Below are 24259 nucleotides of genomic sequence, written 5' to 3'. Positions count from 1 at the left end.
TCCGACTCGGACGCGAGCAGCAGCGACGAGATGGCGGTCGCTGTCCCGGTGGTTCCGCCGACGGTCAAGCCGGTGGCCAAGCCTGTAGCCCACGCTGTGGCGCCGGCCAAGCCCAAGGCCAAGAAGAAGCGAACGGTGCTCTTCTTGCCGCCCGAGATGCAGAAGCTCTTGGAGAGCGGTCGGGCTCTCAACAGCGACGACTCGGACGACGACGATCATCACACTGGCCCGGCAAAGAAGAAGGCCAAAGCTGCGCCGAGGTCTGTGGCGCGCGAGGCGCCCGACACGACGGGGCTCCTCGGGTTCCTCCCCGCCCCAAAGGTCGCGCTGCCATCGCCGCCGTCACCGAAAGTCAAAAAGCCGCTTCCGCCAGTACAGACCGCTCCAACACGCCGCGGAAAGACTCTACGTATGATGTAGGTGCAGCACGACGCCTCCTCGGCGAGCGCCGTCGGGCAGGCCGCTGCCGCCTCCCACCTCTACGTACCGACGCTGGACGACGACGGAGACGATGGCGACGACGCCGAGCACGTGCAGGTACTAGCCTACCGCCATCGTGCACCTCCCGAACGCTAATCCGCATAGAGCAAGCGCGTGCGCAACAAGGAACGCCAACTCGAGCGCATGCTCCAGCAAGGCAAGTTTGACGCGGTCGCTGGACAGGTTCATCCACCTCCTCTTTTTGCTGCAGCGTTGCACGTCCAAGGATAGGTCGTTGACGTCCAAGCCGCCGCGCCAGGCGCGTGGAAGCCGCCAATCGATGGCTCGACCGTCTTTGCCAGCGATCGCGAAGTACGCCTTACACCACTGCCTCGAGGACGCGACTCGACTCGTCCTGCGTTAGGCCCAAGTCCTCGCCGAAATGGCGGGCACCGAGACAGAGAATGGCTACGTCGTTGCGTCGTACCGCCCTTCGAGGTACCTCTCATTTCTTATGCGACAGCCACGTATCTTGGGCGTAGACTCCAGCGGCAGCGCCATCAGCTCAACCAGCTCACGTTCGACGCCAAGCTGCGCGAATTCGATCTGCAGGACAAAAAAGGGCTCGCGCTCAAGTCCAAGCGCGAAACCCAAGCCAAGTACGGCTGGTAATACCAATATTGTCCAAACCAACTGCGATTCGCTGCATATACATGCTACCATTTCTCGGAACGTTCTTTTCTTACGCAGCGACTTTGGCCTCGTCCGCAAGCCCTTCTTCGCCGTCCTCGAACGCCACGTCGTCAGCGTCGATGGCCTCGTCCTCGTCGTCAGCGTCCGACACTTCGAGGAGCGGCGTCGCCACGGCGTCGTCGCCAGCATGGTCTTCCTCGTAGTCGTCCATGAAGGCCTCAAACTCCTCTTCTTCGCGCTCGCGGTCCTTGGCACTCGCCTTCGCTTTCGCTTGCCAGCGCAGCTTCTTGCGCTCTTGGCGCTTGCCTTCCTTTTCCTTCTTGGGGAAGACGCGGCGGACAAGGATGATGTCCGGCAGCTCGTCCTTGAGGTGGTACAACTGCGACGACCCAAAGTTGCAGATACCGAGGTCATAGCCCTTGACCGTGTCGCCAGCCGAGAGGTACCGCCCGAGGTGGCTCGTCACGTGGAACGTCGTGTCGTTGAATCCAAAGTCCGAGACGCGCGCGACTTCAATCACCGCGAGCAGGTCGGCGCTGTCCTGAGTCTCCTTCGGGGCCGCATCCAGCGGCTCGACGTCCAACACGATAAACTCGACCATCGACGCGCCCGTGTCGAGCGCTTGGAACGGGTGCTTCCAGTACTTGTCCGAGGTGACCTCCGACCTAATACCATGGAAAATTGGGTGAAAATCCTCGGAAAATAGGCAAAATTTAGGTACCGGCGACACGTGCGCGGGTCGAGTAGGTGGATCTGGGTCGTGACGCGCGAGACGACGGCGACCGACATGCCACACTGCTGCGCCATGCGCTTCTCGAGGATCACGAGGTCGTCCTTGCAGAGCGGCGCGATCTCGGCGACGATCGTGAGCTTGACGTTGGCCGTGTTGCTGTGGTTGTCGGTCGAGACGAGCTTGCGGGCGATCTTGGTCCTGCAGGCGATGAGCATACGGTGCGTCCATAGGAACGTACCGAAGCGGCACGTGCTGACTCAAGAACGACGCAAAGCGCTCGGCCGAGTTTTTTTCGCCAAAAAAGAAGTCCATGCCATCCTTCTCGGACGCCATGCCAATGCTCCGCGTGTGCGCTTGGTGCTTGAGGATGATTTGCTCGAGGTGGAGGAACGTGCGTTTGTGGTGGACCTTTTGGCGGATCTGCACGAGCGCTTGCCACGTGTTGTTGCGGTACTGCTTGGAGCAGTCGGCGCACTTGAGGTTCTCGACGACAAAGGTTACGACAAATGACTTTTGCAGCAGTGCATTGCGCATGGCCTACGCCGGTAGATGCGATCGTGTCGTAGCCAACGAGAGAGACGGTACCTCCTTGCGGATCGTGAGCTTGAGCTTGATGCGCTTGCTGTGGGGCTCGGTCCAGATGAAGCTGGCGTCCATGAGCTTGACGTCGCGGCCGAGACCCTGGACCTTCTTGAGGCACAGCGTCATGAGCTCAAGCGACTCGAGCGGACACTCGGCGAACGCGCCGTCGTTGCCCTTGGCGCCGCGCTGGAAGCGGAGGCAGCCACGGCACTGGATCAAGACGCCTTCCTTCGTGATACCGTCGGTGATGTCGACCTCGTTCGAGAGGCAGGCCACGCACATGTTGGCGAGGTTGGGCTCGATCGAGATGCCGCACATGCAGCAGAGGCTACGCAGAGATGAGCCTCCTGCAGCCGCGTAGGTCGACGTCGTACATTGCCATATTGGTCGTCTCGGCTTCTTGGCTTCTGGAGCTTATTTGCGGCAATGGCAACCCAAAGGTGAATTCGGCGGATTGAAAGTTTTGTCCAATCACATGTCGACATAGCGCCTCAATTTGACCAATCATCGACGCGCAAAAGAGCCATGGAATGTGTCGCTTCAAATACAGCGTTATGATTGGTCATTTGATGCCGCTTTTGTGTCGCAAATGAAATCAGCAGGCAATGATTGGTCGATTCTCGAAGCAATTGCAACACTTCCATGGATCATCCTTCTCGCGTCCAGAACTGTACGCGATTAACGGAAGCCCGCGTGCTCTAGCGTCGCACACAACTACGCTACAACTACTATACACTCTGCGCGGTACTATATATCTACGTCTTGTGGCGGCGCTGCAGTGAGGAACGCTCTCGAGAACCGCCACCAAATGCACTTTCGGATAACTCCTATCTAGGATATCCTGACCACCACCACGTGTCGAGTCCTAAATAGGATTCAAAGATTTGGAAAAAGATCGCGCCATGGCCAAGAAGGACAAGACCGCAGCGCCAGCGCCAACAGCGAGCGCGACCAGCGTGGTTAGCAACCCAGAGGAAGTCGCCGAGAAGGACCTTATCGAGGAGTACCTCGCGCAGCATGGACTCGAGAGCTCCTTGAACGTCTTCCTCAACCAAGTCGTCCGCGACCGGCCCTCGGACCCGTACCTTGTGCTCGGGAAGCTGCTCCAGAACCGCGCCATGTCCAACAAAGGCATCTTTGCCGTCTCGGCCAAGGAGGTAGTCGACACGTCCGGGTATCCGACGCTTCTTGCGAGTGTGCATACCGGGCGAGGCCGCTTTGACGCCTCAACCGGCAGTGCGACCGCCGGGCTCTTCGACTCGGACGACGCCTCGCGGTACCGCGGGCATGGGCTGCGTGCGCGTGACGTCTCGTTGTACATGCAGCATCTCCTCGAGGGCATGGATCCCTGCGATCAAGCCGACTGCGACGAAAAAATCGCGTCCATGGCCGACAAGGTGGGCCGCCAAGCGTGCATTGCACTTTCAATGGCAATCTGCAAGGCCGGCGCGGCCCAGAAGGACCAGCCTCTGTACGAGTACATTGCGTCCCTTGCGGATGTGCCCATTGAAAGTACAACGACAACGCTCTTCTTCAATACTCTTTCTCATGCATGTTGCTAGGTGCGTGCTTGCCTGTCCCGATCTTTAGCCTTCTCAACGGCGGCAACATGGCATCCAATAAGCTCTGTGTGTCGGAGATCACTGTCATGCCGATGGGCTGCGCGTCGTTCCAAGATGCACTGCGCTATGCGGGCGAAGTTCTCTTGACGCTCAAGGAGCTTCTCGACGCCAAAGGCAACGGCCACTCGAACCGGGGGGCCTCGGGGGGGCTCACCCCCCAGCTCATGTCGGTCGAAGAATGCCTCACGATCTCGACCGAAGCGCTTCATAAAGTCAAGGATCAGTTCAAACTCCCCACCCAACAGATTGAGCTTGGCCTCGGGATCGACATTGCTGCCCACGCGTTCGCGTCGCCCGATAACGACAGCTGCACGTACAACATTGACAAATGGATGCCCATGCCCAAGAGCGTGCCCAAGACAAGGTAGATGTCTACTTGCAGCAGCAGGGTTCTAGTCGATTTCTGTTTAGCGATGAATTTTCCGAGCTCATTCGCGAGTGGGTCAAGACGTACGCCATCACGACGATCGTCGACCCGTTTGAAAGTCGGGACATCAAAGTGTGCAGCACGCTCAACCGTACGATCAACACGATCGCGGAAGGCGAAGCGACCGACACGACCGCCATCGGCGGCGACGGACAGTGCAAACTCCAAGTCGTTGGTCACAAACTCCTGCAGCGCGGTGTCGAGACCATTCACGAAGAGCGCGCTTGCAACACGATCTTGCTCAACCTCGGCGAGGTTCGAACCGCCGCCGACCGATTGCTTATCGGCTTAACTCTGAGCGCATAGTTTCTAACTGTCACCCAAGTGCTCCACGTCGTTGCCCAAGCGCGCGTGCTCGGCATCGCCCTCATGGTCGGCTGCGATGCAAGTGCGTCGGACGATCCATTTCCGATGGACCTGGCCATCGGCATTGGATGCGGCCAGATCAAAATGGGTGGTCTCTTTTCAGCCGAGGCCGTAAGCCGCTATAACCGCCTCGCTGCATTTCTCGAAGATGCGAAAGCGCCTCCATATGTAGGAAGCACGTTCCGCCGCTAAGATGATGCTCTATATATATGTGTTGTTCGATACTATGGCGCTAGAACCCACGGAGCTCCCTTCGTGACGACGACTGCGGCGTTCGTGGCGGCGTTTGCCCGAGCTTTGGTTTTTGCTTGAGCTCGAGGCCAATGACCGCGCGCTTCGTCAGCACCTTCTTGGGCAGCGACCGGAGGCGCTCGCCGTGGGACGTGACTGAGAGGCGGGAGTGGGTATGCTGCTCGATCAAGAGTGCCGCATCTTCGGGTATGTGCAGTGCGGGCTCAGCCTATGCCGTACGTCATGAACATTCGACTCATGGGCAAGAAGCTCTTACGTCCGCCGCCCGCTTGATCTTCCGGCTTGTGTATTCAATCACCGCTAACGCGCACATGTAACGCGCCGTTGCCGTTCAAAGTCCGTACCATTGTTGGCGTCTTCCAAACACACGTAGGCAAGGCTGGAGAGCGGCGTGACAGGCGCCGTGGCCCCGAGGTTGGGCAGTAGCCGGTCCGTGCCTCCTCGACTGGATGTGCCTAGCGATTCTATGATGGAAAAATGCTGCGCTGGCAACGAGAGGTGTGTACGTGGCACGTCCGAAGCCTTGGAGTGCTTGGACTTCGGCGGTTTCGACGACGAGGATGATGAGGGCGGTGCCATGTCGCTGCTTCGCCGCGGCAGCTTCTTCATCTACGAGACGCGATTCTAGTGTGGGTGCGGCGGGTTCATGAGGAGTACGCGCTTGGGCTTGATCACGTTGTCGGCCATGTCCTTGGCGATGTTGATCTTGAGCTGCTGCTCAAAGAGCTCGGCGCCTTCGGCGACAAACGGATGTTTGAGCAGCTCCGAGCACGTCCACCGGTCCAATGGCTCGTCTTGGACGGTTTGGTGTAAAAAGTCGATGGCAACCTTGTCGAGCTGCGGAAATCGATCTTCGAGCGTCTCGATCGACGTGACTTCGGGCAGCTAAGAACACGCAACTTGAAGTGCCAAGAACGAGACCAAGGCACCTTGACGCCGACGTAGAGCGAGTTTTTCCGAAATAGCTCTTGCTGCCGCGACGTAATGCGCCCGAGGCACTTCATAATATGGTACAACTAGGAGAGCACGTTGGAAGCAGGGACACATTGCGCCTTGCGTACTTGGTCAATGTCCGAGTCGCCGGGGAAGAGCGGCAAGCCCGTCGTGATCTCGGCGAGCATGCAGCCGACGGCCCAAATGTCGACCGCTTTCCCGTACGAGACGTCGCCGACAAGCAGCTCGGGTGCGCGGTACCACCGGGTCGAGACGTAGTCGGTGTACTTGGCGCCGGCCGCAGCCAACGTGCGCGCAAAGCCAAAATCGCAGAGCTTCAAGACACCGTTTTTCGAGACGAGGAGATTCTCGGGCTTGATGTCGCGGTGAATGATGTTGTGCTCGTGGCAGTAGTGAATCGCGCGTATGAGCTGCCACATGAGGCTTCGGATCGCATGCGGCTCGAGGCCCTCGGGGTTCTTCTCGATCTCTTCCAAAATCGTCTTCTCCACGTACTCAAAGACCTACACGGGCGTTGGACGCGACACTCCTCGAGTCGACGTACGAGGTAGAGCTTTCCTTTTCGCCGAAAGACCTCGATGAGGTTGACGATGTTTTCATGCTTGAGTTGCTACCAACGTCGTCGTGAAGCATATAAGCAACGCCAAAGGGTACCTTGAGTATGCGAATCTCGCGCATCGCAGTCTTGCGTACTTGCTCGTCTTCGTCCGACTCTTTGAACTTTTTGATGGCGACGATTTGCCCTGTCTCCTTGTGCCGACACTTGAGCACAACGCCGTACGTGCTACGCGAGCGGGTCAGCGACACGAGTAGATGACGGCCAAGTACCCTTCGCCGATCGTGCCGAGGTTCTCATAGTTCTCCATCGGACCGCTCGCGCATTCACGTGTCGCTTCAACGTGGTCGACCCTTCTATCTGCAACTGTCGCTGCCAGCTAAATTTACCAACCGCCCTCAAAATAGCAGGTCGGCGCCGACGGCGTTCCACTTGCCTCCGCTCGCTCCACTTGCCGTCTGACGTTCCACTTGCCTTCTGTCCGACATCACCGTTCGACTGCGTTGCTACCGGTATATCTTCGCTGGGTATATCTCGGGCCGTTGGAGATGAACCAGAGGTTGGATTAGATACAAAACTCGGGTCTATGACGTGGCGTCCTCATCGGACGCGATGCTTTCATCGATCGACTCCTCCATATCGAAAGAATCCGAGTACGCGTCGTCGTCGTCGTGGGGTGGGGCGCTGCTCGGTGGCGCTACTGGCGACGGCGATAATGACGCGGCGTCGTCGTCGCGGCTCGACCCGTCGACGTCCTCGCCTTCGTCGAACCGAGGGGGGTCGGCGACACCGCTTGCATCGAGGCTATCCTCGTTGCCGTCGTCAAAGGACGCGCCGAGCTCCATTGCGTCGTCATCGTGGTGAACCGTGGGGGCTTGGCGAGCGTCACCCGCAGCGTTGGATGGAAGCAGCGCTCGGTCCAGCGCCGACAACTTGCTTGGTGACGCGTCGTCCAACGAGCTCTCATGCGCAGCGCTCATTGGCGGAAGCGTCTTTGGGAGCGGTGTCAATGGCATCCGCTTGCCGGCTGTATCCTCGCGTTGTTGCACGGCGTTGAACGCTGCCGCCGCCTCATCCGGGTCCGAGAGCGCGTCATCGTTGTCGTCGTCGTCGACAGAGGCCTCTTGGGCATCAAAGCTGTCGTCAAAGTCGGCATCTGCTGCCGTACGCGATGCGAGTGACGCGTGTGTCGTCACGTGGTCGCGCATCAAGCGCTCAACTTCGTCCAAGTCGTCCTCGGTGTCTCTGACATGGAGCGCCGCCAGAGGGGCTTTGGTACCGAGTGGCGCGAGCCGCCCGAGAGACGAAGCGCCTTGTGGCAGCTGCGACACGATCGGAGAGAGCGGCGCGGCGTGGGGTGCGTGACGAGGCGCCGGTTCGTCGCCGTTCGTGGAAAGTTCTTCGTCGCTGTCGTCAAGCTCAGCGTGCTCATCGCTGGTATGCGTCGGATGTTGCGCTGTCGGCGGTGGCACGCTCAAGGAGCCCAGAGACGCTGCCGATACCGGTGATGCTCGGTCCGTGTCGTGCCCGAGGGAGCCATGATAAGGTACGTTGGCTTCCGCTGGGTCGTCTTCGGGATCCGATAGCTCGTTTTCACCGTCGTCATTTGCTGCGTGAGCATGCGGGATCGTCGCGATGGTGTCGGGCGTGTCGAAGCTATTCTCAATGTCTTCGCCATCGTCAAAGTCGAACGAGTTGTCATTTGCGCGGCCCTGCAAGTGACCTTGCATAAGTCGCTCGACCTCGTCCAGGTCTTCGTCGTCGGCTTCGTGGGCGTTGGCCATCGTGCCAAAGCGAGCGGTGACGGGCGGCAGCCCACCCATCGGCGCTCTGGCCGACAATGGCGTCTCGACCGTCTCATGGTCGTCGTCTTCTTCATCTTCCATCGCCGAGGTAGAGGCAGCCGGAGCAAGCTCGTTGACCATTGACGGTTTGTGGGCGGGTGGCGCCGATGTGTCGTCCGCGTCACTGTCCGAGACATCTTCGCCGCCGTCGTCGTACACCGGCGGCGACTTGGTCGGTGCCGCTGGCTGCTCGTCGTCTGATTCCGAAGACAAGTCGTCTGCGTCGTCGTAGTGCACGGTCGTAAGCAGTCGACGGCTGGCAGCATCGATCGACGCCGCGTCTGCGCCTTGCAACGGCGCCGAAACGTCATTGTCGTCGTCCGCATCGCTGGCGTCGTCAACCGATGTATCATGGTGTCGAGAGGTTGCCAAAGGGACTGTGCTCACTGCCTCCTGCGGCCCGACGTCCATCGCTGTGGAGGCAGCGACTGGTGCATAATGGTCGTTGTCTGGCGAGTGTTGTTCGTGTCCGTGAGCATCATTGGCTTGCTTGGACAAAATGTCGGTGGCGTCCACCAAAGATTCATCGTCCGACAGCGCATCGGCGTCGACGGAATTGCCAACTGCGCGCGTTGGACGCGACGGTGCTTTGGAAAAGCCATTCGAGCCGTGCTCACCGTCGCCAAAGCTGTCATCTTCAGGGTCGGACAACGCTTCGTCACCGCCGTCGTGATCGATAGGGTGGCTTTCCATGATGGGCGATGACGCGCGATTGTCAATGATGTGCCCGTTCGAGAGGGCATTGCCGGTCATACCTGTTGACAAGGCACGAAGGTCGTGCGGGGGCATCGTTGGTGCATCGAAACTGCTGTCGATGGTATCCCCATTGTCCTCGGGGTTCGACAAGTCTTCGTCTTCGGGGTCGGACAGCGCCTCGTCCGCGTCTTCGAAATGGGTTGAGGATGTGACCATCGGACGCATGACGTCGTAAGGGTCCGTTGCGCGGTTGTCCTGCGTCTCTGTAAGAGACGTACGCGACTCGTCTGTCGTCACCACCGGCGCGTCAAAGCTGTTGTCGATACCAGCAATATCGTCTTCGGGGTCCGACAGTGCCTCGTCCGCGTCGTCAAAGTGGGTTGCCATCTGGATACCGGGACGCACAGCTTCATGACGGTCGGTCGCGGCAAAGGCGGCATGGCTCTCTGCGGAAGCCCCAAGTGGCTCGCCCCGCGTCGCCAGTGGGTCATCAACCGTGTCGTCGACACCTTCGACCTCGTCTTCGGCACCCGACAACGGATCGTCTTCGGCACCCGACAACGGATCGTCTTCGGCACCCGACAACGGATCGTCTTCGTCATCAAAGTGTGCTGACGTTTGCCCAACCAAAGACGCGACTTCTTGGCGGTGCATCGTAGAATCGCCGTCGTTCTCTGACGATGAGACATGTGGCTCGCTCGTCATCTTGGCGTCATCGGTGTTGTCGACACCATCGACAACGATTTCAGGGTCCGACAGCGCTTCGTCCTCGTCATCAAAGTGCGCTGACGGCTTGTCAACCGGGCGTGCGGCTTCATGATGGACGGGGCTGCCTTGACGCTCCGTGGGAGGTACATGGAGCTCGTCTGGCAACGCCACCGGTGCACCGATGACGCTGTCGACACCATCGACCTCGTCTTCGGCACCCGACAGCGCGTCATCTTCGTCATCAAAGTGGGTTGACGGCTGGATAACCGGGCGACCAGCTTCGTGACGGTTCGTTGTTGAGTAGTTGTGGCTCTCTGTAGAAGGCACACGGAGCTCGTCTGTCGTCGATACCGGTGCATCGATGGTGCCGTCGATACCACTGGCATCGCCTTCCGCATCCGACAACGCTTCGTCCTCGTCATCAAAGTGCGTTGGGGACGCGGCTACCGGACGCATGGCGTCTTGGTGGTCCTTCGCGGTGTTGTCGTTGCTCTCTGACGAAGGCGCACGTGGCTCGTCCGCCGTCACCATCGGCGCGTCAAAGCTGTCGTCGATACCGTCAACGTCGTCTTTGGGGTCCGACAGCGCCTCGTCCGCGTCATCAAAGTGAGTTGACGTTTGAGCACCCGGATGCATGACGTCATGACGGTCAGCCGTGGCATCGGCATGGATCTCAGAGGATGACTGTTGGGGCTCGTCCGGTGTCCTGGCTGGGGCATCAAAGCTGTTGTCATTTACCTCCCCGTCGTCTTCGGGGTCTGACAACGCCTCATCCTCGTCATCAAACTGGAACGCGACTGCTGGACGCATGACGTCATGACGGTCTGTCGCGAGGGTATCGTGGCGCTCTGCTCCATCGAGGGCAGCTGATGGCGCGGCAACCACCGCATCGAAGCTGCTTTCGCCGTCGTCCACCTCATCGGCGTTGTGGTTGACCTCTGACAGCGCATCGTCGTTGTCGTCCTCCATCTGGGGGCTCCCCCCGACCATCGGATCTCGCGTTGCGGTGACGTCGGGCGACACCGGGGCGTCATGCAGGCGCATCCGCGTCTCCACTGGTGGACTCTGCAGTGTCGGTGCGTCAAAGCCGCTGTCAAAGTCATTGGCACTCTCCTCTTCGGACAGCGCGTCTTCGCAGTCGTCACCGACATGCATCGGTGCCGTCGCTGTGGCGTTGGGCGCAGTAGTAGAGGTAGTGTCATGAAGGGCTTCCGTGCCGAGGTGTGACGCGTCATCGGCATCACTGAAGCGGGGGTCCAACGTCTCGTGACCGTCTTCGACATCGGACAGCGCTTCGTCGCTGTCATCGTTCTCGTCGTTAGTGTTGGCGTGGGTCTCAGTGACTTGACAGCCCTCCGTCTCATCGTGGAGCTGGGTGGTTGAGGTAGATTCGTGATGACTAGCCGAAGCAACGAGAGGGCTCTTGGGCAATACAGCCGTCTCGTGGTGGTCAGCGCCGACATCGGTTTCATTGTCTGACAACGCTTCGTCATCGGCACTCAACCGAACTGATGTTGCAGCTCTAGCGTCGTGCAGCTGCGTCAAAGGTGCACCGGCGCCACGGTCAATTCCCGCTACTGCCGTCATGGGCTCGGTTGGTTCGTCGAAGGTGTTTTCAGCAACATCGTCTTCTGGGTCTGACAAGGCTTCGTCATCGTCGTCGGTAGCGCGTTGCATCGCATGATCGTCTTGCAGCGACGTCACTGAAGCCACCAGCTGGTATTCTTCCCCAGCAGCGTGGTCGCGTGCCAGAGAAGACAAAGCGTCCAAACCAGTGTCAGCTTGGTCGTCGGACAGCTCTTGCTCATCGGCATCGGACAGCTCGTGGTCGTTGTCCAAGTGACGCGTGCTGACACGATCAGAGAGACCGTTGTCGACGACGGAGGACGCCAATGAGATGTCATCACCGCGGGCCTCCGTCAAAGGTGGCTCCAGTACGTGCTTCGACGCATCAAAAGTGTCTTCATCGTCGTCCGAGGTCTCGAGGTTGTCGTCCGACACTTCTTCGTCGCCATCGAATCGAGCCGTTGCCAGTGGTTGAGCCCTTTCGTCCACGGCATGAGAGCCATTCTCAACGGGCTCTTCATCATCTGCATCGGCAAGGCGGTCAACGTCGTCGATGCCTTCGTCGTCCAAGTCGAACGCGTTGTCGTGGTCATCGTCGGCATGGCTGTTCCGCTGCTCATCATTTCGCTCGATGGCGTCGGTCTCCAAAGACACGTCGCGAGGTTGAGCAAGAGACGATGCCACGTACGCCGATGGCAGCGCGGTCGCCATCGCAGCGTCTGCGCCATATGACGCGTCCTTGTGGTCAACGGCCGGCTCGTCTTCGGTATCGGAGCCGCTGTCACGGTCATGCATCTCGGGGAGTCCAAAACGAGAGGCGACGGCCACCGCGACCTCTTCGCCGTCATCAGCTTCTTCGGCTAGCTGCGCACCATTTTCTTGGGCTGCAAACACCAGCGGGGCCGCCGCCTTTGAAGGCTCGACCAATGCACCCGCCGCCATGTCAGCGATCGCATCGTCCTCGCTTGCTTCAATAGACTCGTCCATACCGTCTTCATCGTCGCTGGACGAGAGCTCTTCCGCGTCGTCGTATTCGTGCGTGACTTGTAGTGGCGCCACGTCAGCGGTCCCACGCGCGGGCGTTTCGCGTGTCTCGTCGTTGCCCACCGATGCGGTGGTCATCGGCAGCTCCAATGTCTTGGTCTCTGCCATCGCGGCTGTCTCCGACATGAGGGGCGCGACGTCCGTGTGCGTTGACAACGGCATCGAATCGTTGAGTGGCTCGTCATCTTCGTCACCGACGTCGTCCTCCGGGTCCGAGAGCGGCTCGTCGTCGTCACTGCCGTCCCCGTTGTCGTCATGACGCTCGGAAAACAGCGTACTTTGAGTTGCGAGACTTCCGATCTGCATCTCAGCGCTCTCTTGCGCGGGCGATCGTTGACTGGTCTCGGCCACGGAGTCGTCGTCATCAGCATCGAAAGAGTCGTCAGCGGTCGTTCGGTGCAAGTGACTGTGCATCAACCGCTCCACCTCGTCGACATCGTCCGACACATCTGCGTGGACTGTGCGCGTGGTTGCAGCGAGCGGTGTGTCCGCAAATGGCTTTGAATCAACGTCGATCGTAGCAGAGATGTGGTGCTCAGCCTCTTGGGCTTCGTCCACCTGCGGCTCCATGGCTTCATTTTCCGAGAGAGCTTCGTCGTCCGAGAAGCCCTCGTCGTCGGCAACTTTGTCGGCTGCTGCGCTGACATCGTGTGGCAAGGATGCGTCACCGCCAGCCACCGTCGGTGCGGAATGGTCGGTCGCAAGAGAGGACGTATCGTGCTCATCGTTGGAGGCACACTGTGCAAGCGGCGCCTCCTGAAACGTCTCTGTGGCTGCAATCACGGCTGCCGCCACTTCGAGCGGCTGCAACTCAGGGGTCGTAGTGCTACCCTCGTCGTCACTGCTGCCGTGATCTTCTGCCGTGTCGAAGTCGTCTTCGGGTACATCATCATCGTACTCCATATCGAACGAGTTGTCGGCGGCTAGCGTGTCAACATCCCTCGATTCGTAGGTGACGTGGTCAGTCGCGGTGCTGCCATTGTGGGCTACACCCGCCATCGCGTCGTTCATGTCGAACGAGTCGTCGTCGTCACCAGTCGCGGTCGGCCGACGAGGCGTCTCGTCGTCCAACTCGTCCTCGTCGCTGTCAACGGCCCGGCGGAGTGACGCGAGAGTCGCACGCGCGCTCGTTGGTGCCGACTGCTGAAACACCGGCGCCATCACCTCTTCCTCGTCGGACGCATCGCCGTCGGTAGCTTGGAGCACCGACCTCTCAGTGGGTTGTACACTGGCGTGCGGAAGCACCTCGCTTGGCGCAGGCGCCTCGTCCGCATCCGACTCGGAGGACGACACATCTTCATCCAAAGTGTCTGTGGTTGCCACGTTGGCCATCGTAGCTCGGAGCACTGCCGTAGCGTCGTCGAGTTCATGTCCCTCTTTGTGAGCTTCCACGTAGTCGTTTGGCTCGTCTTGAGCTGGCATCTGGCCTTCCGCAGTCCGTGCGTTGATGGTCATATCGTCGTCGTCGACGTCGTCAAAGCTGCCAGTCTCACTCTGAACGTCGTCGACTCCGTCCAACGGCACTGCCTGGGCGATGCTCGTTGTGTCGCGCTCGTTAGACGCCGGCGTGTCATCGGTACGTTGTTGGATTCGGTGTTTGTTCGTCATCTCAGCTTCCAGGTCCAGACGCAAGTGGGCGTTCTTGGAACGTTCCGCCGAACGATGGTCGTCCGTCGACTCGTCAGCGTCAGACAACACTTCGTCCATCTCATCGACCTCCGACGCGTCGTTGGCGTCGCTGGTGAGAGCAACCGTGGGAGAATCCGGCTCTTCCGGCTCGTTCGTGCTCGCAAGCGCGTCGCCAGCGTCGACAGCATACTCAGGCGATGCGGATACTCCGAGAAGCGCATCATGGTTGGCCACCGCTTCGTCAAGGGTGCGGGAGTCATCGTTGGCGGCCGCCGACGCTGTATGCTCCGGCGAGAACACCGCTGTGTCCTCTAAATGCGTGTCGTCGTCGCCCTCCGACTCGGCGCTTTCCTCTTGCGCGTCGATGGCGGGGCCATAGGTCATTGGGGTGTCGACCTGTGCCTTGGCGTCAACGTCGTCAGCAACGGCCTCTGGCTTGGTGCCAAAGAGTAGCTGGTGAATCGACTTTCTCCGAGATGGCGACTCGGGCGACGGTGGTCCGTGGGTCGCAGGCGGTTCGACCAACGATGCATTCACATCTGTGCCGAGCGCTACGTTGGCATCTATGGCTTTTGTCAAGGAACAGAACGTGACCAGTTGACTACTACCTTGCGTCACCTCGACATCTTCATCGTCGTAGTCGGCGTCATCAAAAGACTCTTCGATGGCCTCGTCCAGCGTCGACCCTGCGTCGTCGTCCTCGTCGTTATGTGCCAACGCGTCGGTAGGCTCGTAAGAAAACTCGTCATCGTCATCGGTTTCACGGACGGGCTCGAGCGCCGGGCAAAGGCGACTTTGCATCAAGCGCTCGACGTCGTCGTCGTCATCGGCGTCGTTGGCCGTCGATTGGAAGCCGGCCGACGACCGCAAGCTTGCGAGGGCGGCTGCGCCGACGGCCAAAGGCACTGCAGTGGCCGCATACCGATGCAGAGGCACTTCGTCATCACTCGCATCGTCCCGTGAGGGATACCCACTGCGGTCGATGGTCTCATCGTTGGCCGTAAGGCCCGCAACGGCGGTGGCCGAGCGTTGGGTGCCGTCCGCATGACCATCGACCTCGGCTTGCACACGTCCCGCCGACACTCCGCTTGTTGTTTGTCGGTCGGCGACGGAGGAACAAGCAGCCTGCGCGTACTCCTCCTCGCTGTCGCTGCTGCTCTCGTGGTCGACTTCGAGAGCGATTTCTGTCGCGATCGCATCGGGCACGACGTCTGCCTCGTACTCGGGTGGAGGCGCCAGGTCCGTCGCCTTGCCGTTGGTGGTGCTATCCGTAGCGGTTTCCGGCGCGTTGTCGTCTGCGTCAAAGTCATCAGATAGCTCGGCATTGCTCTCAGCGTCGAGCGCGTCGTGACGCAACTCGGGAGACACTGCGTGGCCGGCGATTTCGGTTTTCTCTGCGTCGTTGCTGCTGCCAGCGGTCGGTGCAGGTCCCGTCGCGACTTCTACGCCGCACAACGATGCCTCGGGTGCCTCCTCTTCATCGACGACCGCTTCGTCCATCAATGCCGCCGAGTGTACGTGCTGAGGATGAGGTGCCTCGTCACCGTCTTCATGCGCGCTCCCAGCGGCCAGTGATGCCTCGGGTACCAGGATACGTGGCTGCAATGTACACGCTGCGTTGTCACCTCCGTGTGTCTCGTCGTCGTCTGAACTCTCTTCCTGCACGTCGTCGTCGACGTCGTCAATGACGTCATCGTCGTCATCGTTCGGCGCACCGTGCATGTCGAACGGGGCGTCGTCGTCGGCCGTCATCGATGCCGGCCCGTCATGCGCTTGCGCCTCGGAACTGTCGTCCTTCGAATGCTCTTCGATCGTGTCTTCGTCAATGTCATTGTCATTTCCGTCCTCTGGAGAACCCGCCGGATGGAACGGCGTCGCGCCGGCACCGTGTCCATGTGCCGTATCGCCGCTGTCGTGATGGGCTTCGATATCTGCAACGCTCGGCGTCGGCAACGCGTCGTCGCCCGCTGCGTGTATCCTTGCGTCGTTCGTGTGCGCAGTCATGGTGCCAATCGTGGCGGCCACTGACTGCAGTCGCGCCGCCAGCGACGGCAGATGCGACATCGTCTTCATAATGTAGGTGTGCTGGGTGGCGTCGCCGCCATGCGCTGCAAAGAGAGCAGCGAGCTCGGTGAACGCGACTTCCGTGTTCGCAGCGCACTCGGCTTCGAGCAGGCGCAAGCGAAGCCGCTCCTTCTCGTGCTCGTCGCGCTGCTTGTGGGCTGCTGCAGCTTCGGTCGTCAGCGACGACTGCAGATGCTGCAGCTGGTAGAGCTGCATGGGCACCGCAGCCACTTGCTGCCGCAGCGTCTGGAGCTGGCTCTGGAGACCCTCTAGGCGGTCTTGGGCGTGCCCAATCGCACTGTACTGCTCATCGTGCGCGGCTTGGGATTCGAGAAGCGTCTGCGTGTGGGCTTCGGTGGCGTCTTCGAGCTTGTCGACTTCGCCGCGCAGCGCCTCGACATCGACCGCGATTTCGTGGAGGAGCCAGCTCATTTCACTCTCGCAGCGCGCCAAAGCGGCGGTGGCGACCGCGACTTGACTCTGAAGTGCCTCGACCTCGCACGTTTTGGCGGCGACCTCGAGCTCCAGCGGCGCCAGTGCGGCTTTCGACTGCGACAGCTCGACTGTCCATTGGGCTTCGGTGGCTTGCAGCGCTGCGAGCGTCGCGTCCTTGTCTCCGGCCGCGCTGGTTTCCAAGCGAATTAAGGACGACCGTGTCGCCTCGAGGTCGGCGGTGCGCGCGTCGAGCTCTAGTCGCAGCAGCGACAGCGCCTTCTCGGCCGCTGCCAAGTCCTGCACCGTGTTCATTGATGTCTGTCGAAGCTGCGCCGCGGCGGCTGGCACATCTTCGAGCGACGAGACGTCGAGCGCGGAAACAATCGCATCTCGCTCGTCGTTGGCGTCGTCAAGCGCTGCTTGGAGCTCAGCCACGTGGCTTTGCAGCGTTGCCAGAAGCGGCGACGCCGACTCGGCACACGGCAGACGAAGCTCAGTCACAAGGCGGCGCAGGTCGTCCTCGATCGCTATTGTTGCATCGCGCTGCGCTTGTAGCGCCTCGTGCAGCGACTTGAGCTCCAACTCGGACTCGGCCTTGTACGTGACATGGGTCGTTTGCGCGGTGGTCACGGCGTCGACGAGCTCGGCTTCCTTGGTGGCCCACGCTGCGAGCGAGGCATCTGTTGCTGCTTTTTCCGCCAGTAACGATGCCAAGCGCGACTCGACCTCGGCCGCGGTGTCCTGCGCCAGGACAAGTGCATCTCTCTCGGTCGTTAGCATGAGAATCGTCGCGTCACGGGCAGCAATCTCTGTTTCAAGGTGCGTCATGGCCTCGCTGTGCTGGATCGAGTCCTCTTCCCGTGCGCTGGCAAATGCTGCGTGGCTTGTCGAGACAGCGTCTTCCAGCGCAAGCACCTTGGCCTCGAGCTCGGCTTTTTCACTGGCTGTTGCGTCGTGCATGGCCTCGAGCTTCGCACGCACTTCGTACAACTCTTCTTCCAGTGCCGAGCTTTCTTCGGTGGCCGTAACGAGCTCGCTGCGTAGGTGCTCCACGTCGTTGACGCGCAACGTCAGCTCGTCTTGGAGCACTTCGATTTGATCTTGCAAGCTCGAGCCATTCGTATGGTGCTCTTGGTGCAGCTGCGCCAGTGCGTCTTCCTGCGTCCGGACACTGGCTTCCAACTGTGCTTTTGCCTCCAAAAGCTGGGTTAGCTCGATGGCGTGGGCTGCCACGCGCGCCTCCAACGCCGCTCTCTCACTCTCGTGGGCAGCTGCAGCGTCGATCAGCTGCGCTCGCAAAGCCTCGATGGTCGCCGCGCTCTCTGTTTGCGCGAGCGCTTGGACTGTTTCCCAGTGCTGGACACGTTCGGCCCACGTCGCTTGGAGCGCTTCGGCGCACGCCACAGCGTCCTCGTCATTCGCCTCCGTCGCCGCGCCAACGTCTTTGGCCATCGTCGTCAGAATGCCACACACGTGGGCGTGCTGGGTCGACTGCGACGCGAGGGCATTCGAAAGTTGCGTCAATGTAGCTTCGCGCGCCGACAGCGTCGCGTCATGGCTTGCATGGAGCGCCGTCAACTCGGCCTCGAATGACACGCGCGACGTCAGAAGGCTGGCTTCCAATGCCAGTTTCGCGGCTTCGAGCTCGGTGACGTTGGCGTGGAGGGCATGAATCGTGCTGGTCTGCGCTGCCATTTCGTGCACGGCAGCTTCCAGCTCACGCGGCGAAGCTGTCGCTTGCGATGCGGTGGTCTGTAGGCGCTGTAAAACGCCTTGTAGCGTCGCAAGCTTGGCTTGTTTGCGCGCGTCGTCCTGCAGCAGCGCATGCAGCGAAGACTGTGCGGTCGCTCTATCACGGTCGGCAGCCTGCCACTGCTTTTGAAGCCGCGCCAGCTGGTCTTGGAGACGGCCCAACGCTTGCTTGTGGTCGAGTGCGTTGCGAGCCTTGTCCTTCTCGGCACTCTGGAGCTTGAGCTTGTACGCGAGTGCTTCGTGGCGGGCGCTACTCAAATCCGACTTGCACACGCGGAGCGTTGACTGCTCGTGCTTCCAGAGCGCCTTCATGACTTCAACTTGGCCCGACGTCGACGCAATTTGCAATAGCTTGGACTGAAGGGCGCTCTGCAGTGCGTGGACGTCGGCATCGCGCTTGGCCTCGGCTTCCGACACGAGCGCTTGCAGTTTTTGGATTTGCAAATCGCGGTCCTTCTCGAGCCGCGCGAAATGCGCGTCCATGTCGAGCTTGGTGCTCTGGAGCTGGTCGAGTTCGTTTACGCACTGCAGCAGCTTGGCTCGCAACGCTTGCGTCTCGGTGATATGGCTCTTCTGCACGCTGGTCTGCATCGTCGCGAGGCCCGCCGACGTCTTCTCGACTTGGAGCTTGAGGTCGTCGACCCATTTATTCGCGTCGTGCCATTTTTGGTCAAATTCACGGTACATCTAGTGGAAAAAACGTGGAAACGTTGTCTTTATAAACAAAAAAGGTACCTTGGACACGGCCGTTTCGAGCCGCTTCCACGCCAAGAGGGTGCCCCGGGCCTCGAGCTCGTCCACGAGCAGCGTCGGGACTTGCTGCTTGGTGACGTACGTGTCGGCGATGTGCCGCAGCACGGCCTTCTTGAGGAGCTCGTCGCGCTCGGTCGCGTTCTTGGTAGCGTCGACGTCGGTCTCGACCCCGCTCGACTTGGATTCGACGCTCGCCACACGCTTGGCGAGCGACGTGAGGCGCAGGTCCAGTGACGTGGCCATCTCCTGCGACCGCGTATCGATGCGCTTGGTGTGCGCGTCGACGTCGTTGCGCAGGTCGCCCACACTGGCTTCCAACGCATATTGAATGGCTTTTTCATAGTTTTCCCGCTGGCCCTGAATCGTCTACACCCGTTGTCTAGTCATTTTGGTATAAGAGACAAGTTTGTACCTTGAGGAAGCTAGCGTTTTTCGTTTCTTGCATGTCGGTGAGCGCTTCGAGGCGCCGCGTGAGCCGGTCGTCGTACGCTTGCATTGCCTTGGTCACGACCGTCTCAATGGTATGCGTCAGCGTTGCGTTATCTAATGCAAAAATGCAATCTCAATCTCAATCTCAACACTTTTACGGTACCCAACGACTTGGCGGCTTTCGCTTCGAGCTGCGAGATGCGTAATGTACAGTGCTCGATCGACTGCTCGACGTCCGACGCCTTGGTAAGGCGCGTCACGAGCTCGGCCACGGTGCGCTCGAGCGACACGACTTTATTCTCTAGGCCGTCGACCAGGGCAGTCTTGGCGCTACGCATGCGCCATATTGAATATGCCATTCAATATCAAATACGTAACGTACGTTTGAGTCTGGAGATCGACGTCGACGGCGGCCTTCCACTTCAACACGTGGTTGGCCTGCACGTCCAGTCGCCCGAGGACCGCCGACTGCTCTTGCAGCGTATGTTCGACACTGCTCACACGGTCGGCTTTGGCGTCGAGCTACGCAGGTCATCAGTAGGTGTACTATGGTTTGCGTGAAGAGAGACCTGGGTCGAGAGTTGCTGGAGCTTCAACGACACGACGCCGCTCTCGCCCGTCATAGTTTGGTAGTCGGTGCGCAGGTCCGCAATTTGCTTCTCGAGCAGGCTCGCGCGCGACGAGATGTCGACTTGCAAGCTAGTGACAGCGGTGATGAGAGAATTGCTCGTTTGCACTGGGAGAAGAGGTATGTTGACCTCTTTTTGATTTCATCAAGCGATAGGAGCGGCTGGTGCGCGGCGCGGTCGTCTTGGTTGGTGTTGACAACCGACGACGCGTCCCACGCCGAGCTCGCGGCCCGGCGTGGGCCTTTGTCCTTGTCCTTGCCCTTGGTCGACTCCTAGACAGCGCCACATGCATCGTACGCTGCCACGTCATTCGCCGTTTTTTCGCACCAGCATCTTGTGTGCAATGTGGCGCTTCAACGTTGTCGAGTCGTCGAGCACTTGCTTCCACTTGTGGATCGAGGCGCTATGTCAGCAGGAGCAATGACGCAGCGGTCGTCATTGAGCGTAGTACTCGGTAGAAATGCTCGCGCGCGTCCGGTCATTGCCAGTGGTTTCCCGCGGCGCACCTAGCGCGTTGGACGACTTGGCGCGGCTCATCATGGCCATCGCCTTCTTCGCCGGCGCGTCTTCGCGCTTCTCGCCAATCTTGCGCAGGAGGTTGAGGTTCTGGTTGGTCTTCTCGATGATCGCTGCGAGGTCCGACTCCCAGTCGTCCGTCAGCACCGTCTTCTTCTCCATCGATCCGGCTGCGGCGTCGGCGGCAAAATGAAAAATACAACAGGTTTCGTTTTGGATTCTTTTTTATTACGAGCGGTTTCAAGAGCAACCGACGTCGCTTGGAGCCAGGAGTCGCCGCTGCAGCGCACGGACGGCCGCGTCCGGCGTCGTCAGCACGGGCAGCAACGTGGATGCAGCAATGAGCGGCGCGCTCTGTGCAAGGCTAAACTGCGCCAACGCCACGGCGTGGACAGGCGTCGCCTGCACGACCGCCGACAAGGTCGCTGCCGCCAGCTCGTTGTGGCGATTACTGTCGCCGGCGTTGAGCGCCTCGAGCGCGTCTTCAATGTGCACGGGCACGATGCGCAGATGCACGTCCGGCGCGGCGCCAAGCAGCTCGTCGATTTCCTCGCGCATCGAGCCCAACGTCGGGTAGAACGTCGCGGCGAGCGCTACCACAAACGGGTCGGCCGCTGTCGCCGACGACGCGCGGGCCATTGCGACGAGGTCGTCAAGCATCGCTTCGTTGGGCTTGAGCACGGGCGTTGGCGCCACGCGGGCAGCGACCGCGTCAATGTAGCTCCCAAACGCCGAGCATGTAAACAGAATTGCGTCGCCCGCCATCTCGGTCGTGGCATACGAGCTTAGAAAGTGAAAGCGGGCTTGGATCGGGTCGTACAGGCGCGGCGGCGCGCCAGTCGCAGGCGGGTCGGTGCGCACGAGGGCCGCGAGGTCGGCGGCCAGCGAATCGTCTGTGAGGTTGGCCAGCGACGCTGTCGGCCACAGCCGTGCGAACGCTGCTTCAATCGGCGCCTGCGAGTGGCGAAGCGCGTGGATCATCACGATGCGCATGGTGGCCGGTCGCTGCGTGGCTGGCGCTGCTTGAGCGATCTTCTTTCACCAACCGGCGACGGGCTGCGACATGTGATTACTTGAAAAAAGTATGGTATAGTAAACTGCCATGATGGCGATCCGGACACAACCGGATGGCCAAGTTGCACTTTGGCACGATGAGATATCCCGTGCGATTGCACAAGCCCAGGTCGACTCGAAAATCTTAGTCGACTTACTTTTGAGATTGGAGATACATGGCGCAGTCGTACCGCAAGATCGTGTGCACGGAGCTCTCGACCAACTTCCGCGCCGCGACGACGATCGTGACGGCGCCGGTCGCGGGCCTCGTCGCCGCCGCCCACACGGTCGTCGTCAAGAACCACTACCTCGGCATCAACGCGTCCGACATCAACTTTACGAACGGCAAGTACCTTCCGGGCGTGACGCCGCCCTTTGACGTCGGCTTTGAAGCTGGTACGTCCCTTCCTTCCTTCCGTTGCTATGTCTCAACCTTCATCTAGTCGGCGAGGTGGTCGCTGTCGGCCCCAAGGTCAAGCACCTCAAGGTCGGCGACGCCGTCATGTATTCGCGTACGTGTTGTACTTGCATGTATCGCAGAGGTATAACAGGATGCCGGGCGATTAGTCTATGGCGCGTTCGCCGAGTATATCGTCGTGCCTGTCAAGTTCATCGCCAAGGTGCCACTGCTCTCGCCGTCCGTGCTGCCGCTCAACGTGTGCGGCCTCACGGCCTCGATCGCGCTCGACGTCACGGGCGAGGTATAATGCTCTTGCGACCATAATACTGAGAGAAATGACTCTAGATGCGGCAAGGCGAGGTCGTCCTCGTGACCGCCGCGGCCGGCGCGACGGGCCAGTTTGCTGTGCAGCTCGCCAAGCTCGCGGGCAACACGGTCATTGGCACGTGCAGCTCCCAGGAAAAGAAGGACTTTCTTCTCAACCTCGGCTGCGACCGTGCGATCGACTATACGAAGGAAGACGTTGGCGCCGTCCTCAAGAAGGAGTTTCCCCGCGGCGTCAACCTTGTCTTCGAGTCGGTCGGCGGTGACATGCTCGACGTATGTCTTTTGCCGTTGCCTGCTCGATAGATTGATACTCTTCGGAATAGACGTGCGTCGCCAACCTCGCGCGCCATGGCCGCCTCATTGTCATTGGCGCCATCTCGGGCTACCAAGACTCGAGCTCGTGGGACGGCAAGGCGGCGGGAGGCGCCGGCCCGCTCTCGACAGCGCTCCTCTCCAAGTCGGCGTCGCTCCGGGGCTTCTTCCTCAACCACCACATGGCCCACTTTGGCGCGCACGCCAAAAAGCTCGGGCTCCTCGTGCAGAAGGGGCTTTTGGACCCGGGCGTCGACCCGACGCCGTTCCACGGCCTCGAAGCGGTCCCCGATGCGATCGAGTACATGTATGCGCGCAAGAACGTTGGCAAGCTCATCGTCGATCTCACGTCGACGCCGGCCGCGCGGCTCTAAGAAAAGCGCAGCGAAAGATCGGAGAAGTGCGTAAGACAATAATACCTCGGCGATAACCTTTCCGGAATGTTTATGGCCCTGATAATACCATTGGTTGTCGTGTCAATCCTGGGACATCGAGTGCGCTTTGACGACGAACTCATGCTACGTGGCGTGTCTACAGCGATGTGCCTTTGACAATGAGAGCTTCGATGCAACACAATATTGTACAATATTGTACAAAAGAGAAAATGTACACCGAGAGAAATCCACCGTTAAAGTTGGTAGGTGCAGCCCTAGACCTACCCGAGCCCTCCGAGTACAAGGCCATGACGTCTCGTCCAACACCGTTGCTAATGTTATGTAGTAGATTATATGAATGGACGTTGTTTAATCTAAACCTTGGACTTGCGTTTTTCAACGGTGGTCTTGGTAGAGGCACCTGCCTTGATCGTTTTTGTCTTCTTCACGGGCTTCTTTGTCGTCTTGGACGATGACGGCGCCGCAGCGCGGGTTGCTTTCGGCGTGGGCGTCGCCACGGATTTGAGGCGCGAGGAGTCAATGGGCATGCAGCTCAGCATGTCAAAGCAGGCCGTCTGCCACACATGACCGACCTTGAAGTGCTCGATCCACTTGGGATCTGTATACTCGACTTCGTACACGCCTTGCTCAAGCTGCCGCTCCTGTTTAAAGCCGCTGTAGACGAACGCCGGGTTCGTCTTGAGCGTCGACGGCGAGTACGCGGTCTGTTCGACGCGCTTCACAAACTTGTGGGCGTTCGCAGTCATCCATGCACGATTCAGTGCTTGACCGTCGGAGGCGATTGCAAAGGGCTCGTTGGCGCTTGAAAAACCACTGTTGGGACCGACGTTGGCGTACGATTGAAAGAGGAACCGGCCGTCGTCGAGGAGGAGCACGAAGAAGGAGGCATCGGATGGCACCGTGCAGTCGTAGTAGACGCAGTAGACGCGGAAAACGACGATGCACTTGCCGCGATGGACGCGGACGACTCGGATGCGGTAGAGGTCGGAGGCCATCTTGACGTTTTTTGCACTGTGTGCTTCTCTACGCGCCATATTGTGCAGAGTGACAATGAATGATGGTTGGAAAGACCAGCATTCGCGTTTTTGGCACCTTGACGCGC

At 60.0% G+C, this 24259-nt stretch overlaps 8 protein-coding genes across 9 annotated transcripts; 3 read left to right on the top strand and 5 right to left on the bottom strand.

Annotated features, from left to right (window-relative positions):
• Positions 1-30: 30 nt before the first annotated feature.
• Positions 31-1092, top strand: SDRG_00398 (hypothetical protein; the record flags this gene model as incomplete). The annotated part of the gene is made up of 6 exons (XM_008605872.1): positions 31-372; positions 421-537; positions 586-663; positions 712-792; positions 845-918; positions 963-1092. The coding sequence occupies 6 exons, from the start codon at positions 31-33 to the stop codon at positions 1090-1092; spliced, it is 822 nt and encodes a 273-aa protein (XP_008604094.1).
• On the bottom strand, positions 1088-2876 carry SDRG_00397 (hypothetical protein). The gene is made up of 5 exons (XM_008605871.1): positions 2803-2876; positions 2432-2756; positions 2085-2383; positions 1835-2044; positions 1088-1778 (listed from the first exon to the last, which is right to left on the bottom strand). The coding sequence occupies exons 1-5, from the start codon at positions 2808-2810 to the stop codon at positions 1163-1165; spliced, it is 1458 nt and encodes a 485-aa protein (XP_008604093.1). The 5' UTR covers positions 2811-2876; the 3' UTR covers positions 1088-1162.
• Positions 2877-3102: 226 nt separating this feature from the next.
• Positions 3103-5067, top strand: SDRG_00396 (hypothetical protein). Its single transcript, XM_008605870.1, has 5 exons — positions 3103-3172; positions 3264-3940; positions 3991-4414; positions 4462-4732; positions 4784-5067. The coding sequence occupies exons 2-5, from the start codon at positions 3331-3333 to the stop codon at positions 5033-5035; spliced, it is 1557 nt and encodes a 518-aa protein (XP_008604092.1). The 5' UTR covers positions 3103-3172; positions 3264-3330; the 3' UTR covers positions 5036-5067.
• On the bottom strand, positions 5024-7066 carry SDRG_00395 (CMGC/CDKL protein kinase). The gene is made up of 10 exons (XM_008605869.1): positions 6878-7066; positions 6704-6833; positions 6594-6659; positions 6157-6552; positions 6025-6111; positions 5753-5980; positions 5602-5704; positions 5440-5550; positions 5352-5395; positions 5024-5303 (listed from the first exon to the last, which is right to left on the bottom strand). Exons 1-10 carry the CDS (start codon positions 6913-6915, stop codon positions 5076-5078), a joined length of 1431 nt encoding a protein of 476 aa, XP_008604091.1. The 5' UTR covers positions 6916-7066; the 3' UTR covers positions 5024-5075.
• Positions 7067-7147: 81 nt separating this feature from the next.
• On the bottom strand, positions 7148-20851 carry SDRG_00394 (the record flags this gene model as incomplete). 2 transcript variants are annotated; one of them, XM_008605868.1, is made up of 11 exons in its annotated part: positions 20606-20851; positions 20482-20557; positions 20284-20426; positions 20095-20224; positions 19908-20047; positions 19689-19855; positions 19509-19639; positions 19079-19462; positions 14701-19030; positions 10058-14655; positions 7148-9661 (listed from the first exon to the last, which is right to left on the bottom strand). In XM_008605868.1, the coding sequence occupies exons 1-11, from the start codon at positions 20830-20832 to the stop codon at positions 7190-7192; spliced, it is 12798 nt and encodes a 4265-aa protein (XP_008604090.1). In that variant the 5' UTR covers positions 20833-20851. The 2 variants fall into 2 exon arrangements, with proteins under 2 accessions (XP_008604090.1, XP_008604089.1); XM_008605867.1 differs by having other exon boundaries at positions 7190-14643; positions 20606-20832.
• A 9-nt stretch (positions 20852-20860) lies between these two features.
• SDRG_00393 (hypothetical protein) lies at positions 20861-21727 on the bottom strand. The gene has a single exon (XM_008605866.1). The coding sequence runs from the start codon at positions 21661-21663 to the stop codon at positions 20911-20913; it is 753 nt and encodes a 250-aa protein (XP_008604088.1). The 5' UTR covers positions 21664-21727; the 3' UTR covers positions 20861-20910.
• A 124-nt stretch (positions 21728-21851) lies between these two features.
• On the top strand, positions 21852-23136 carry SDRG_00392 (hypothetical protein; the record flags this gene model as incomplete). The annotated part of the gene is made up of 5 exons (XM_008605865.1): positions 21852-22119; positions 22167-22235; positions 22291-22424; positions 22469-22723; positions 22774-23136. The coding sequence occupies exons 1-5, from the start codon at positions 21900-21902 to the stop codon at positions 23134-23136; spliced, it is 1041 nt and encodes a 346-aa protein (XP_008604087.1). The 5' UTR covers positions 21852-21899.
• Positions 23137-23450: 314 nt separating this feature from the next.
• On the bottom strand, positions 23451-24179 carry SDRG_00391 (hypothetical protein). The gene has a single exon (XM_008605864.1). It carries the CDS (start codon positions 24150-24152, stop codon positions 23511-23513), a length of 642 nt encoding a protein of 213 aa, XP_008604086.1. The 5' UTR covers positions 24153-24179; the 3' UTR covers positions 23451-23510.
• Between the last annotated feature and the right edge of the window lie 80 nt (positions 24180-24259).

This window comes from Saprolegnia diclina, assembly GCF_000281045.1.
Source record: "Saprolegnia diclina VS20 unplaced genomic scaffold supercont1.1, whole genome shotgun sequence".
In the NCBI taxonomy this organism is placed as follows: Eukaryota; Oomycota; class Saprolegniomycetes; order Saprolegniales; family Saprolegniaceae; genus Saprolegnia; species Saprolegnia diclina.
This window is presented reverse-complemented; position numbering and strand designations above follow the sequence as displayed.

What these genes read in the sequence shown, in the direction of transcription:
- SDRG_00391 (XM_008605864.1), bottom strand. Translation starts at nt 24,152, where the DNA reads ATGGCCTCCGACCTCTACCGCATCCGAGTCGTCCGCGTCCATCGCGGC.
- SDRG_00397 (XM_008605871.1), bottom strand. An exon ending in AGTCAGCACGTGCCGCTTCG is followed by an intron (nt 2,045 to 2,084) that starts GTACGTTCCTAT and finishes CATCGCCTGCAG; the next exon opens with GACCAAGATCGCCCGCAAGC. An exon ending in GACCCGCGCACGTGTCGCCG is followed by an intron (nt 1,779 to 1,834) that starts GTACCTAAATTT and finishes CCATGGTATTAG; the next exon opens with GTCGGAGGTCACCTCGGACA.
- SDRG_00393 (XM_008605866.1), bottom strand. Translation starts at nt 21,663, where the DNA reads ATGCGCATCGTGATGATCCACGCGCTTCGCCACTCGCAGGCGCCGATT.
- SDRG_00395 (XM_008605869.1), bottom strand. Translation starts at nt 6,915, where the DNA reads ATGGAGAACTATGAGAACCTCGGCACGATCGGCGAAGG. An exon ending in ACGTGATCAAGCCCAAGCGC is followed by an intron (nt 5,705 to 5,752) that starts GTACTCCTCATG and finishes CGCGTCTCGTAG; the next exon opens with ATGAAGAAGCTGCCGCGGCG. An exon ending in AGATCAAGCGGGCGGCGGAC is followed by an intron (nt 5,304 to 5,351) that starts GTAAGAGCTTCT and finishes CGTACGGCATAG; the next exon opens with GCTGAGCCCGCACTGCACAT.
- SDRG_00396 (XM_008605870.1), top strand. Translation starts at nt 3,331, where the DNA reads ATGGCCAAGAAGGACAAGACCGCAGCGCCAGCGCCAACAGCGAGCGCG. An exon ending in TGCGGATGTGCCCATTGAAA is followed by an intron (nt 3,941 to 3,990) that starts GTACAACGACAA and finishes GCATGTTGCTAG; the next exon opens with GTGCGTGCTTGCCTGTCCCG. An exon ending in TCTTGCTCAACCTCGGCGAG is followed by an intron (nt 4,733 to 4,783) that starts GTTCGAACCGCC and finishes CTGAGCGCATAG; the next exon opens with TTTCTAACTGTCACCCAAGT.